Genomic DNA, 16,382 nt, shown 5'->3' on the forward strand with positions numbered 1-16,382 from the left:
ATTTAATAATATTATCAGGTTCTTTCATCATAATAATAATTTACTAAGTTGCCGGTTCAGATTCTCGTACGGATGCGGTTCGAGATTCGGATTTGAAATTCATCCAAATATTATTTGGGTTGGGTTTGGATTCAATTTGGGTTTGTCTGTACCAAAACATATCTTTTAAAATATATGTGTGTATGTGTATCCAAGAAAAAGTAAGTTCATAAACCACTTTGCTAATAGTACAGCAACATAAGAAAATACACCACCATATCTATGTTTCAATATAATAGGATACTAATTGCATCATTTAGCCATACATACAACATCATACACTTGCCTGGTAGCATGCATGAAACATATTTCCATATCAAGGTACAGTTTGAGTATGAAAGGAATCATCAAAAGATAAGTGCAGTTATTTGATTTTTTTTTTTATTGGTTAGAGGATTTCTAACCAAGCTAGATCAAAAGTTGAGATTCAAATTTGAAGCCCTCAATTTAAAGAATATATCATAGTTTTTTAAAGAAATTCCTCTATAATCATCAATTTGGACTTCACCAATTGTCAATTTGTATTTCGTCTATAAGAAAGTTTTTATTGTCACTCAAAAATGCATAAATGACATATAAACCACATTTTTTGGCCTTTTTAGTGGTCACTTTTAGGGTTGGGAGAATCGAATAAACCAAATTAGGCAACAAAAACCTTTTAAAAAGTAAAAACAATTTGTTTTGAGACCAAATTCAGCTCGGGTTCGGCTGTTGGGCAGCAAACTCTTCAAAATTCGCTCTGAATTCTGCCCAGATTCCTCTGACAGATTTTGCAGTGAATCTATGGCTCACTACGAGAATTTGGCGAGAATTTTACAAGGACTAGACTTTGGACAGAATTGAACCAGACTTTGAGAGTTGCTGGAGAGAATTTGGTAGCATAGATAATTTACATATTATAGGGGATTATTATTTATTTAATTTAATCACTTTATTTATAATTACAATTATAAATATATACTTTTAATTATATAGATTTTTATTATTTAATTATTTACTCTTATAGATTTTTATAATTATTAATGTAAAGTTTCACACTAGAAAGGGGGCATTATACACATCGATGCTCATATCTAGTGTCTTCATGCTATCATACTCACTGATGCAGAAGCACCTTGGGTCAATGAGCAATCTTGCATTGACCAAAAATATTCCTTGTTTTCTATACCAATTTGTTGTTCGAGTAGCCGTTGCTGCTTGTGGTTTCAAGTTGTTAGTAGTTGGCATCTTATTGTGGACCCATTAATGATCCTTACCCTAAATGTGTGAAATCCAATTTTCGTTGTGCTTGGAGTTTCGTGCCACTTTCTCCGCTCACTTTTCATTGTGTGTTTCATGTAATGCATTGTGGAATTTCTTTCAGTGTGGTTTCCTATGATGACGTGGCATCTTGCACAGTTGACAGACATCTCTTGGATCATGTGTGGACCTATCCTTAAAAGCACAAATTCTATTTTGATCATTTGATAGTTCTTTTGTTTTCTATTCCAAAGGAAGGACCTATTTGTAATTAAATGCCTGACAGGCTGACTAGTGGTCTTGCTAGCTATATAAGAACTTGGACTAGCTTTATAGAGGAATCAAGAAGGGAGGCAAGAGGAATAGAAGATAGTAAAGAGCATATGGGAGATGAAGAAGGTGAGCTTTCAGCTCTTTAGTTATAATTCCTATGTACTAGCCGCAACCCGAAATGCCTCACAGGCAGGCATGTTGATTGCATATTTTATCATGCGAGTTGTCTAATCAATCAGTAAATCTTTTGGTTCTTGCTATTAAATATGTGTTTTCTTCCATGTGTACTCTTGTCAAGGAGTTAGGAGATTGGAGTTGGCTCCTTTCCCCTACCATCCTTGCATCACTCACCATCATAACTGAAGTACATCTCATTATTTCCATGAGGAATCTCTTCATATGATTGAAATGTAGTGAGGTGGAACTTACACCCAACTAGATGGTAAACACCAAATAGCAAACATGTGTAAAAGTTGTTCTTGCAAATGACCATCGTTAGATTTTGCACCTTCACCACCCTTTGGAACATGTTTTAGGATCATAACTTTATTTATGTGACCCCAGATCATTATTCATCCTCTCCTATAGATTGGTTGTAGGGCTCGTATTTCTAACTTTGCTTGCATTTTGGCACCTCTAAAGTTTCACTTCACATTTGGCTTGTAGTTTCTCACAAATTTCTTTCTTTTGGTATTATGTTAACTATCATCTACGACTACCTTGTCGTGTTGAAAACTTTTCCTATAATGTACCTATGATCTCCTAGACCATACGGTGTCAATAGCACAACACCCTATCATTCCAATCTGGCACTAATCTATTTTGTTGACCCTTTAATCCAAGCATATAGAAATTGTGGAGTATGATGTCACACAATGTTTGTATGGTAGCTATTGTGATTTGTATGGAAAATTCCTATGACATATGGTGAAATGCAATGTTGTATGGTAAGATCTCTAAATCCAAGCACTTGCACAAAGGCAGATGTGGATGTTGATATAAGCATAGGCATGGGCATAAAGGCAGTCATAACACAAGCACAAAGACAGACATGTACATATGTTGAGAAAGGCACAAACATTGATACAGGCACAGAGATGGAGATGGACAAGACATAGGTCAAACGCAGAAAAAAGGCACAGTTACGAATGGGAATGAGGACTAGATGCAGACACAAAAATGGGCATAGACATACAAAAACACAAACTTGAACACAACCATGTACACAGAGACAATAACAAACATAGAAACAAACCTGAACACGACCATGCACACAAACACAACCACAAACACAAACAAAGATATGGGTACAGACACAAATGCGGGCAAGGACATAACCACAGACATAGACATGGACATGGATACAGCCAAAGGCACAAACACAAACACAGCCATAGACATAGACATAGATATAGGCACAAATACAACCTCTTGAATAGCCATGGACACGAGCATGACTACAACCATGAATTGAGACACGACCATGGCCATAGAGTCGAACATGGCCACAAACATGAACACAAACAAGAATGAAGATGTGCATGGACACAAACACAAGTATAGACACAAAGAAGCACGAGCACGAATGGGGACGTGGACTAGATGTAGATACAAACATGGGCACAAACAAACACAGACAAGGACTCAAACAAGGTCACGTATATGAACACAAACACAACCACAGACATGAACATGGATACTAACACAGACACATGGGAAAAAATGAACACCAACACGAGAGAAAAGATCCCCAAAGACATAGACACGGGTCCAAACATGAACAAGCTCATGGACACGACCACAGACATGGACATGAGTATAGACATGAACACAAATACAAACACAAGTACAGACACAAACACAGATACAAACATAGACACAACCTTTGACACGACCATGAACACAGGTATGACCACAACCACAAACTCAAACATGGTCACAAATACAAACACAGACACAACCATGGACACAAACTTAAACATGGCCACAAACTCGAACACAAATATAGACAACCACAAACATAGACATAGCCACGAATATGGAAACAACCACAAACTTGAAGACATACACAACCACCAACTTGGAGACAGACATGACCATAGCCATAGACATGGCCATGGCCACAAACACGAACAAAGAAGGATCTAATCATATATAATTCCTCCAAATATCTCTTGCATCATGAGGCCTATCCCCAATCTCCCATGGTCGTTGATCCTTAAAGATATTGATGTCAAGAGTCCGTAAAATCCTGTCATCATGAATTCAATCACTTCCTGGGAATGGTATGGAACCTACCTGCTTGGTCAATGTTGACTTGACAAGTTTCATGCAAATATCATCTTTACCTTTCTAGTTGTTATATAGGCTTAGGTGTTCTCACGTTTGTGCAGTAGAAAAATATAGCAAAACTTCATGTGACTTGAATGATCCTATGATTATGCCTTCATCCTCCTCATGTAGTGCATCATTTGTATTGCCTTCGCCTACCTTTTCCCACTTTGTACTAATGAGATGTTAGTTTTTCTTCACAATGCTTGAATAGATTACTGACTAATTTACATGCTGCAATTGAAGGAACACATTCTAGATTGTGAATAGCCTATAGCATAGATATGATAGGTAGGGATAATTTCTCCGTCTCATCAATACACAAAATCATAAGGCTCTTCATAGCAATCGAAACCTTAGTATCATGAAATTCCTTGATTGTGACTAAGAAATGATGAAACATATCATGGACCAAGTCTTGAAACTCTAGATTTAAGAGGAGGTTTATTACCTTTGATAATCACATAGTTCTCCAATATTGTAGATCTCCTACCAAAACGACCAACACTAATGTCATCAAGGCTCAGAAAGCTATTTACGATCAAATTCAATACCTCTATCATGGTGTTATCATCGTACAGTGCTTTAGGAGTTGAGATAATTAGGACCTCACTTAGACATGTTGTAGCTGCCAACTTGATTTCCTTGTCATGGTGTCTAAACAAATTCAGTTGTCCCAAGGCATCCTTGATGAGAGCAAGGATCCTCTATATAAATCATGAAGGAGATTGGTCCACCTTACACAAACGTACTCCCAATATATCTAGAGGAAGCTTAATACCAATACTAAGCTCTTTGTCAATTTTTTGCAGTGCCTCCAACAACCACTTTCCATTACTGTTGGGCACCATAGTCTGATCCAAATCCCAAAAACTCTCAATCATCCTAGTAGGCTAGCAAGATCACCAACTCGAATATCAATGTATGTATTGTTTTAGCTTATGCCTATTTTATGTCCCTCAATACCCTTTTCCGAGGATGAAGCATCTAAATTTGTGCAATAGAATGGTACATCCTGTCAATTGGGTTTAACACTCAGTATTGTTTTCGCATTAACTGTGGCATACGACTTGTTTGTATCTGTAGGAGATATGGAATCTGTGTGACATCAATAGCTAAGTCCTTATGACGGTCTTGTCAAACAGACCATATGGTGGACAGTGTGTGGACCGTACAGTGGGATATGCTTATGTAGTTTGTACAATGGAAAGTAGGAAGGTTGTACGATAAGGGGTTGAGAGTTGTCATACAATAGAGGGAGAGTTGTAGGTCCAAACAATGATGTTCTTCAACATAAGAAAGTGGGATGCACAATCCTTTTGTGATCCCCTTGAGTGATTAGTATGGATGTCAATTACACAAGTGTATGATGCAAATATTAGCAACGCCCAGAGGAAACGTAAGACAGTACGCAAATGCTTAAAAAACGATAATACTTTGGAGCATGAACTAATATATTGCTAAAGGCCAATGACACAAATATATGAAGATTACGACTTCAGAAAGGACTAAGAAAATACAAATCAAAGAAAATATAGATCAATCTCCAAATGAAGACAATCAACAAATTTGACAGACAAGTGAACTATTAGAATGATTTTCCCAATGACAAACTAGGGTAGGGAGGATCTTTTACCTCTAAAAACTATGAACAAAAACTCCTTCAACCTCTAACTTCAAGAAATACAAAGAGGAGTCGAATCCAATCCATGATAATCCTCAATGTCCAACCACTCCATGCATAGGCCACCAAATATCTTGAAAGTTATAATTTGACATGGGCTAATAATAACTTTTTTAGTTCATTAATTAGGCCCCTTTTATTCATTAATTAAAATAATTAACTAAAGGTCTTTTATTATGTATTATTTTATTATTTACATTTCATATTGTGATTATTAGTTATTATCAAATCTTTTTCATGGTACAGCTTTTATTGATGCTCTTTGCTTGCCATCTTAGAAATTTTGTCTCTTAGAAACTTACACAAAATTGGTGTGAAAAGATGAGGATATCACCAATAGGTCTTCAAATGGGGGACATGGCATATACCAAGAAAATATAGGCCATCTTACCTTTTTTGACCATTTTGTAACATTTCATTTCATCACCATGGTCAGGTTTCTTATGAAAATTTTATCCTAGATCAAAACACTAGTAGTAAGACAATCCACATCAAACACAAACTCCTTTGGATACGCTAGACTATCATGGCATTTAGTAACATAGTATGATTTTAAAAAATTTCCTTTAGTTAAAGGAGGTTTTCTAGATTTATATATATATATATATATAAACTATTATCAAATCTTTTTCATGGTACAGCTGTTATTGATGCTCTTTGCTTGCCATCTTAGAAATTTTGTCTCTTAGAAACTTACACAAAATTAGTTTGAAAAGATGAGGGTATCACCAATAGGTCTTCAAATGGGGGACATGGCATATACCAAGAAAATATAGGCCTTCTTACTTTTTTTGATCATTTTGTAACATTTCATTTCATCACCATGGTCAGATTTCTTATGAAAATTTATCCTAGATCAAAACACTAATAGTAAGACAATCCACATCAAACACAAACTCCTTTGGATATGCTAGACTATCATGGCATTTAGTAACACAGTATGACTTTTTTAAAATTTCCTTTAGTTAATGGAGGTTTTCTAGGTTTACGGTTTATTACATCAAAAGTGCACAGATGTTAAGTTATGCTACCTCACACAGAATTTCTTTAGATTCTATTGTCTTCTTGATGGTACATACAGACGTGTAGATATTCCCATTAGATTTATTACACTGAATCCAATTTTTTCCTCCATTATCAAGTATGTTAGATCTATATATCCAAAATATAACAAACAATATCCTCAAATTAAAAAGTAGTCTATGTACACAAGATAAATTAGTAAGCTTTATAAGTAACATACAAGTAGAGAATATGATGCTTCCAACTCTCCAGTATTGATGGTAATTATTGATGCATTTCCAAATTGAGAAAGAGCTTCAAAATGAGGAATGAAAATGGCCGTAATCTTTCCAGGACTCCTGTATCACATTGCACCAGTGATGACCATTTGCTGACTATAGATTAATACGGCTATATGCACTAGATGTCTACACAATGCCTTATTCAAGTCAGAAGGCTGATTAGAGCCACACTCATTTAATGAAATTCTTTACTATTGAATCAAGTTTTCCATGTTTTCCATTAAGAAACAAGAAATCAGTATAAAATAATGTCATACAACTAAACTGAATAAAAATATATATTTGGAACATTAAAATTAAATAAGAGGTATATGTGACTAGAACTTGAAGCAAATACAGAATTGAAATCTGTTTATAATCTGTTGGAATTATTTCTTCCTAAGATATCTTAAGCTTGACTTCAAATTAGTAATCGTCTTTGACTTTAAAGCATATGTAGGCAGCATAAATATGACTTGGAGGGAAAACTATTTGAACAATTAGTGTGAGTTTTGTTGGCATGAGAAACTACACAAAGACAACACTCAGGAGCCATAGGATTGACTACTCTCTTAAAAAAAGATTAAATGAACTCACAAAGACAACACTCATGCTCACGAGTAGTCTTAGATTTAGGGGCCTTAAGCATTATGAGACAAAAAGAGAGATGGCATTCCAAAGATTTAATCTGTTTGCAATGTGTTAATTAAAGAAAAAGGGAGATTCCTATTCATTCTTTTGAGATGTTCCCTCTAATGACAAGAAAACTACAGAAATTTGAATTTGGATTAACAAGCAAATCATAGATTATATATAAGAGCTAAAGATTAAACTGCAACAAATTGCAACTTGATCTATTGGAGTGAAAAGAAAATACAAAAGTGCAAAGGAAAAAGGAGATAATCATATGTTGTCTCAAGCAATAAAGTGATATTGAAAGATGAATAAACTCGCGGTTAATGTTTTAGCATCAGCAGAAGTAAAACTTGGATTATTTAATATACTAATCTAAGCTTATGGATGAATTTAAATTGCTGCTGATTATATTAACTACATATATATATATATATATATATATATATATATATATATATATATATATATGCTTATGTACGTGTAGTATTGTATGTATTAAATTTGATTATCGGCAGCCATTTAATATATTGTGATTGGGCTCCATACTGTTATCGGCAGATATATATTATCGTGCCTCATCTTATGATTATCGGGTTTTTTTTTAAGCACTTGATATCGCTATTGTTATCAACAGTCATGCCTCCGAAGAGGCATGACTCTACATGGCCTCTGGGCCACGTAGAGTCATGACTCTTCGGAGTCATGATCCTTTGCCAATATAAATATGCTATCCTGATCGCAGTTGAAGGACATCATTCTATGGCATCTCCAATACCTGCAATCAGAGTATAGTTATTATTTTAACAGTTTACTTTGCAAATTAATTCACATCAAATATATATTACTTCAATCTACAGTCGAAGGTAAGCAGATTGTAATCACTGCCAAAGCTGTAAAGGAGAACATACATTCAGCAATTGAACTATTCAAGTAAGGACATTCTCTGCATTTATTTTTATTGTTATTGTTTTGTCTATCAGAGATCCACAAATTTAGCATGGTATCAGAGCTATACTGATAGGAAAACTATTACAAAGTATCTATTCAATCTGAAATTTCAAAAGCTAAAAAAAGAGTTTTAAAAACATATTATTAAACTGGTGAATCATGTAAGGATAGAGGATAGGCTAGATGGGGCATCAAATTTCTCATCTTGGAAAATCAGATTATTAATAGTATTAAGAGAAATGGAATTAGAGAAATATATTGACTCAAATTTACCCATGCCTAAAAATAAATCAGAAAAGGTAACTCGGAAAAGACATAATAATAAAGCAATGAAGATCATTATAGATTCGGTAAAAGATCATATTCTTCCATCTATAGCTTATCTTCAAACTGCATTTGAAATGTTCTCCTCTATTCAAAATACATTTGAAATCAACAACACTAGTAGATTATTAACTTTAAAGCAAGATCTACTATATGTAAAGATAAAAAATGGAGAATCTATAACTTCATATTTTTTAAGGATTATTGAATTAAAGGATCAACTCGCAACTATGAATAATCAAGTTGATGACAAGGAGCTAAGCATGATTGCTCTTAGAGGTCTTCCTCTTTCATGGGAAACCTTCATTTGAGGTTTAAGTTCACGACCTGAACTTCCGAAATTTGATCAGTTAAAGAATGAATGTACTCAAGAAGAATCCAAACTAGCTTCAAGAGGACTAAATACAAATCAAGAGGGAAACATCCAAACACTGTATACTAAATCAAACAAGAAAAGAAAGTTTAAACATAACAAGAAGGAATTCAACAAAAATCACAAATCTCACAAACAATGTGACTAGTCAAAAGTTAGATGTTTTAAATGTCACAAAATTGGTCACTCTTATTATGTATGTCCAAAGAAGCAAAAAATTCGAGCAGCATTAGCGGAAGTTAAAGATGAAAATGTTGAGAAAGTAGAAAAATAAAATTATGCATTCTATTTAGCTCTCTCAAGTGAATTAAACACTAACCACAATACTTGGATCATAGACAGTGGAGCTTCTCGTCACATCACCGGATTTAAGGATAAGTTTGAAATTTTCACTAATCATGCATCAGAAGAAGTAACCATTGGAGATAACTCCTCTTATCCTATTAAAGGAATTGGTTCCTGTTCTATACAACTAAATTTTGGAATTACACTTCAACTCAAGAATGTTTTATATGTACCAAGAATCAAGAGAAACCTTGTCTCCATCTCCGGATTTGCTGATCAAGGATACAGAATTGCATTTCAAGAAAATAGAGTTCTATCTTGGCTCAAGAACTTAAATATTAAGAAAGCCATCTCCATTGGAGTTAGAGATGGGAGTCTTTATAAGCTTTGTAATAATCAAAATCCTAACCTAAACTTAACTCTTAGTTATGATCATTCAAATTCCCCTAAAATTTAGCATAGGAGACTAGGTCATCTTAACTATTGGGTGTTATCATCTATAAGGAAAATTGTAAAAGGCCTACCTAACCTAAAAGCTGATCATTTAAGTATTTGTAAAGGATGTGCATTAGGTAAAAATACTAAACATTACTTCCCTAAAAGTGATCATAAATCCAAATCCATTCTCGAACTTGTTCACACAAATCTCTGTGGCCCTATGTCAATCCCCTCTCTTAATGGGTGTTTTTTCTATATAATTTTTATTGATGATTACTAAGAGAGAACCTAGATCTGTTTTCTAAAACAAAAGGAGTCATCTAAGGTCTTATCCAAATTCAAAGAATTCAAAGCCTTAGTTGAAAACCAATCAAGTCAAAAGATCAAAACCCTAAGGTTAGACAATGGGGGTGAATACATATCTGATATCTTTAAGAAATTCTGCATTTCTGTTGGGATAAAGAGGGAGTTTTTTGTACTTTATAATCTTCGATAGAATGGAATAGCTGAAAGAAAAAATAAATCTATAGTTGAATCAACTAAAGCTATGTTGCATGATCAAAATCTTCATTATTCATTTTGGGCTGAAGCATCTAATACAACACTCTACATTCAAAATTGATGCCCTCACTCTGTATTAGAGAATACCACCCCAGAAGAAGTATTCACAGGCATTAAACCTGATCTAAGTCACCTGAGAATATTTGGATGTCCAGTTTATATTCACATACCAAAAGAGAAAAGAACAAAATTAGAGCCTTCTGGAAAGAAGGGAATATTCATTGGATATAGTGAAACTACAAAAGGATACAAGATCTACATTCCTGGGCAAAGAACAATTGAAATTAGCAGAGATGTAATATTTGAAGAAGACACAGCTTTTAAAATTTCTAGTAATAATGATGAATCCATTTCTGAAGAAGATCAACCTACAGAAATTGAGAGGGAGGATGATTCTAATCCCTCTTCCATGTCTAATCATAGAAAGTCTGAAAACATCAATAATGATAAAAAGAGACCTCTTTGGGCTAGGAAAATGTAAGAAAAAAATCAAGTTGAACCAAATGAAGTAATTTAGAAAAGCAAAAGGACAAGAAATCAATCATGTTATGTTGCATTGCTATCTAAACTCATAAAAACCAGAACCTACTAATGTTGAAGCACTCTCACATCAGTCATAGAAGGAAGCAATGATTGAGGAATATAACTCTATATTAAAGAATGATGTATGTGATGTTGTACCAAGACCTAAAAACAAATCAATTGTCTCATCCAAATGGTCATTCAAAATTAAACATGAATTAGATGTCAGTATTGAAAAATACAAGGCTAAATTTGTAGCTTGAGGGTTCTCTCGGAAAGAAGGCATTGACTATGAAGAAACATTTGCTTCAATTGCCAGGTACACTTCAGTTAGAACCATCTTAGCAATTACAACATCCAAAGGATAGAATGTACATCAAATGGATGTCAAAACAACATTTCTTAATGGCAAGATTGAAGAAGTCTATATTGAACAATCAGAAGGGTTCAATACTTATGATAGCAAAACTCATATGTGTAAATTAAAGAAAGCACTTTATGGACTTAAACAAGCTCCCAGAGCTTGGTATGAAAGAACAGATAACCACCTATTGAAGTTAGGATATTCCAAAAATGAAGCTGACCCAAATCTATATTTCAAAACTGATGGTGAAGATATGATTATCCTTGTATTATATGGTGATGATTTGCTAATAACAAGTGAGGAACATCTTATAAAGAAATGCAAATAAGAACTCACAACAGAATTTGAAATGAAAGACTTAAGACTACTTCACTACTTTATGGGACTAGAAGTCTAGCAACAAGACAACTGTATTATTCTAAATCAGGGAAAATATACAATTGATATATTAACCAAATTTGGGATAATGGAACGTAAACCAGCTACTACTCCTATGGAAATTAATCTACAAAAATTGAAAGATGATATGAACAAATCTGAACCTACAGATCCTACTTACTACATACAGATTATTGGATCCCTAATGTATTTGGTAAATACGCGTCTTGACATATGCTATGCTACTCATGCCTTTAGTCAATTTATGTGTGCACCTAAGAAGATACATCTACATGCAGCTAAATATATATTGAGATATCTAAAGGGCAATATTGGAATGGAAATCAAATATGATAAATTCAACATTGAACTTCTTGGATATTCAGATTCTGATTGGGCTGAAAGCTCTGTTGAACGGAAGAGTACTTCAAGATATTGCTTCAGTGTTGGATTTGGTATGGTTTCGTGGTCTAGTCGGAAACAAACTTAAGTAGCATTAAGTTCCACTGAAGTTGAATCCATTGCATCTTCCTTGGGTGCTAAAGAAGCAATATGGCTACGAAAGTTGTTATCAGATTTATTCAAAAAACATTTGAAGCCCACTGTGATTTATTGTGATAATCAAAGTTGCATTAAACTTTCATCTAATTCAGTATTTCACAATCACTCCAAACATATTGAAATTTCGTTTCATTACATCAGAGACATGGTGAATCGAGGAGTTATTCAACTAAAATATATATGTATAGATGAGCAAACAGTTGATATCTTTACCAAGCCTCTTGCTAAAGTGAAGTTGAAATACTTCAGAGAAAAACTTGGTATGATTAATTGTAATAATGAAATTTGAAATAAAATATTTCATTTGAGTTTATGCTTCTATTTGATTACTTAGTAGCATTTGATATGTAATGAAAGGTGATGATCTTTCATGGACATATTCATTAGAAGGAAATTATTTACAAGGTGATGATCTTGTAAATAATAGACCTGAGTATATTATGGGCATCTCTAGACATTGCTTAAGTGCAAGTAGAGATTATATGTGTATCATGGGCATCTCTAGACATTGCTTAAGTGCAAGTAGAGATCATGAATGTGTCATGGACATCTCTAGACATTGCGTAAGTGCAAGTATACATCATGAAAATTTAATCACTATGGACATCTCTAAACATTGCTTAAGTGCAAGTAGAGATCATAGGATATATTTTATGTTGTTAAGAGATTTTAATATACATTGTGTTGATTACATAATGATTTTGATTCTAATCTAATAATGTTTTACTTCTCCCTTGCTAAAGAGGGAGTGTTAATGTTTTAGCGTCAACAGAAGTAAAACTTGGATTATTTAATATATTGATCTAAGCTTATGGATGAATTTAAATTGCTGCTGATTATATTAACTACATATATGTAAGCATATATACATATATATGCTTATGTACATGTAGTATTATATGTATTAAATTTGATTATCAGCAGCCATTTAATATACTGTGATCGGGCTCCATATTGTTATCGGCAGATATATATTATCATGCCTCATCTTATGATTATCGGACTTATGATTATCAAGTTTTATTAAGCACTTAATATGGCTATTGTTATCACCAGTCATGCCAATATAAATATACTATCTTGATTGCAATTGAAGGACATCATTCTACAGCATCTAAAATACTTGCAATAAGAGTATAGTTATATTTTAACAGTTTACTTTGCAGATCAATTCACATCAAATATATATTACTTCAATCTACAGTCAAAGGTAAGCAGATTGTAATCATTGGCAAAGCTGTACAGAAGAACATACATTCAGCACTTGAACTATTTAAGTAAGGACATTCTCTGCATTTATTATTATTGTAATTGTTTTGTCTATCAGAGATCCACAAATTTAACACTTGCAATCAACTTGTCTCCATTCTCTCTACTATTGCACAACTAATGAAAATAAAAGGTGCTCTCTTCAAAGGAACAAAATGATCACAAATATCTCAAACATCATCAACCATACATTCACAAGGCAATGCTCAAATATCAAGAAATACACAAAATCTATAAAAAAATTTGTATCCAAACAAACCATTTTATAACATCACACAAAGATGAGAGAACTTGATGCAACAAAGATTGATTAGGAGTTCAAGTTATAGCCAAAGTTATTAAGCTGCTACACAAAGATCTGCATATATTCCAACATGATGCATAGTTTATAGAGAGAGCATGAATTTATCGACAAACATTGGTCAATCTAAATCAATTTGATGCCAGTATGAAGATGGCCTTGATTCTTGTTTCTAGAATATAAGAGAAAGCTTGTCTTAATATTGCAAACCTAGCAATTTCTCAATGCAATTTTTATAGAAGAGTTGCACAACAAAATCAATCTACATTAAAAGATTTATATAAAATTGGCATTGATTGAGGAAACACAATTTTGGGAAGGGAGGAGTATAATGTCCCATTTCTGAAATAAGATTTAGTAATAAATATTTATATTATTGAATCATATAAAGAATAAAATTAAATTTAAATCAAAATATAATTAAGTTTAATGAATGGTCAAAAGGCATGAAAAGAATAGATGTGACTGCCTCAAACATGAGATATAAAAGGGAGGACAAAATTTCATTTGGAAAAGGGACATGGAGAAGAGACGAAAGAGGGGCACATGGGAACTAAGGAAGGAGTAATGGAAGAAGATTGGAATGGGAAGAATTGATGGAGGATTATGTCTCTTTCAAAAGGTACAATTGTGAAACGTTGTGACTTTTTCAAAGGGCATGACACACGAAAGGTTGTGACTGTCTTGAAAAGTTGTGACTCCCCTCTCACAAAGATATAGTTGGGATAATGAAATGTTGTCTCTCGCTTATGGTCGAGGGCTAGTGACAGACACAGGGTTGAGGACCATGTCAAGATTGATAATAGGATGGATAGGACAGAGTATATCAGTGCTCATGACAGGCCACAGAGACCCACTTTCTTGAGACCAGAATTGGATGCAGTTAGTACTACTTTTGAAGCTGCACCCTTTGTTGATGATGTTGTAGCTCACTTCGCTAAGTGGGATGCTCTACCCTAGGCACTGAAGGATAATTTTAGCTTTCACAAGTACTTGACATAGAAGCATAAGCATTCTAGAGGTTGGCTCGCTCCTGATAGATAGTGGCCCATGCAAACTAAACTTCAGTAGGTGGCTAGTAAAATGACACTGGCACATTTTGGTGGGAGTGGTAGAGTGACTGCTAAAGCATGGGTTCACAAGCTCGACACCTACCTAGCTTTGCATCCTGTGACTGAGGAGGACACCATCAAATTTGCAGTCCTATACCTTGATGGAGTTGCGCATCACTAGGGTATCACAATTTAGTATCTCTTCATCATGATCAGATCACATCATATCAGAAGTTTGTTAACAGATTAATAGAGCGTTTTAACAACAACCCTGAGGTTTATTTCAAAGAGTTGGCTCAGTCACAAAAGACAACTAGTTTGGAGGTATTTATCAGAGAGTTCCAAAGATTGTTGGTTATGGTATATGGCATATCAGAGAGGATTATGCTCTTCATGGAGGGTCTTGCTAAGCCACTCTGGGGTTGGGTCAAGTCATTAGATCCGCCCTCACTACAAAAGGCCATGCCATGAAGAAGGCTTCAAACTTAGAGGCTTCTACACCCAAGGGCACACTTTCCTCGAAGTCTTCTATTTTATCTTATGATATAGAAGCTCAAAGGAAAGAGGAGAAACCTGACACTAAGCGATCTGTGGCAGCTCCTCTGGATCAGGATACGATTAATGATTTGAGAAGGAAGAAGTTGTGTTTCTAGTGCAAGGATCCCTATGATGTTGACCATGACTGTCCTATAAAGCCCAAGGGTAAAAATAGGATGATGGAGTGGTTTTCAGATGATGAGGACAGCGTTGATTCTCTAGGGAAGCTAGCGGATTGAGAAAAGGATGAACATAGGGCTGTCGATGATGAGGTTGAGAAGGATGATTCCAACCTCAAGGTAGCTTATCTTTCTAGCATGAAGAAAGAGGGAGTGTTCCGAATGCATGGGCTCATAGCTGGACAACATGTGATTGCATTATTTGATACTGGAGCTACTCATAATTTTATTCATGCTCGGTTGGTGACTAGGAGGGGTATGCAAATAGAGTATTTTGAGGGTTTACATGTATAGGTGGCTGATAGTTAGACCTTGAGGTGTAACAAGATGATCTCAGTTATTCTAGTGAGGCCTAACGCATATGATTTCACTACAGATTTTTATGTGGTAGACATGGGGAGGATAGATATAGTTTTGGTCATGGCATGGTTACACACTCTTAAGGATATCTACTTAAGCACAGAAAGGAAGGGGATGAGATTCGCCAAGGATGGACAGCCAGAAATCCTCAAGGCTATTCGTAATAAAGAGCTTAAGCAAATATCACTCTGGCACATTCAGCATCAAGTATGTCATGAGGATGTTATAGATTGAGCAGTTGAGTGTAGGGTCATGCCTACCTTGAAGAGTACTAAGGAGTCAAATTATCACCTAGACATCCAACAAATGAGAACTAAACACTCTAAAGTGTTCAGTGATTTATCTCCTAGTAGACCATCAGATAGAGGGATTGAACATATCATAGAGCTCGAGGAGGGCACTAAGCCCATCATGATCACACCCTATCAGTATCCGACGTAGCTCA

At 34.6% G+C, this 16,382-nt stretch overlaps 1 protein-coding gene across 3 annotated transcripts in view; it reads right to left on the bottom strand.

The window, feature by feature from the left end:
* Window positions 1–16,382, bottom strand: part of LOC149557439 (protein HAPLESS 2-like) — a 322,953-nt gene that overhangs the window by 101,892 nt on the left and 204,679 nt on the right. For all 3 annotated transcript variants that reach the window (XM_089832085.1, XM_089832084.1, XM_089832086.1), the window contains exon 12: window positions 6,810–6,927. In XM_089832085.1, coding sequence (XP_089688211.1) covers window positions 6,810–6,927 — 118 coding nt within the window. The remainder of the gene's footprint in view (window positions 1–6,809; window positions 6,928–16,382) is intronic.

The sequence above is a fragment of the Cupressus sempervirens genome, chromosome 5 (genome assembly GCF_028749045.1).
Source record: "Cupressus sempervirens isolate cs-2001-9-10 chromosome 5, ASM2874904v1, whole genome shotgun sequence".
Lineage (NCBI taxonomy): Eukaryota > Viridiplantae > Streptophyta > Pinopsida > Cupressales > Cupressaceae > Cupressus > Cupressus sempervirens.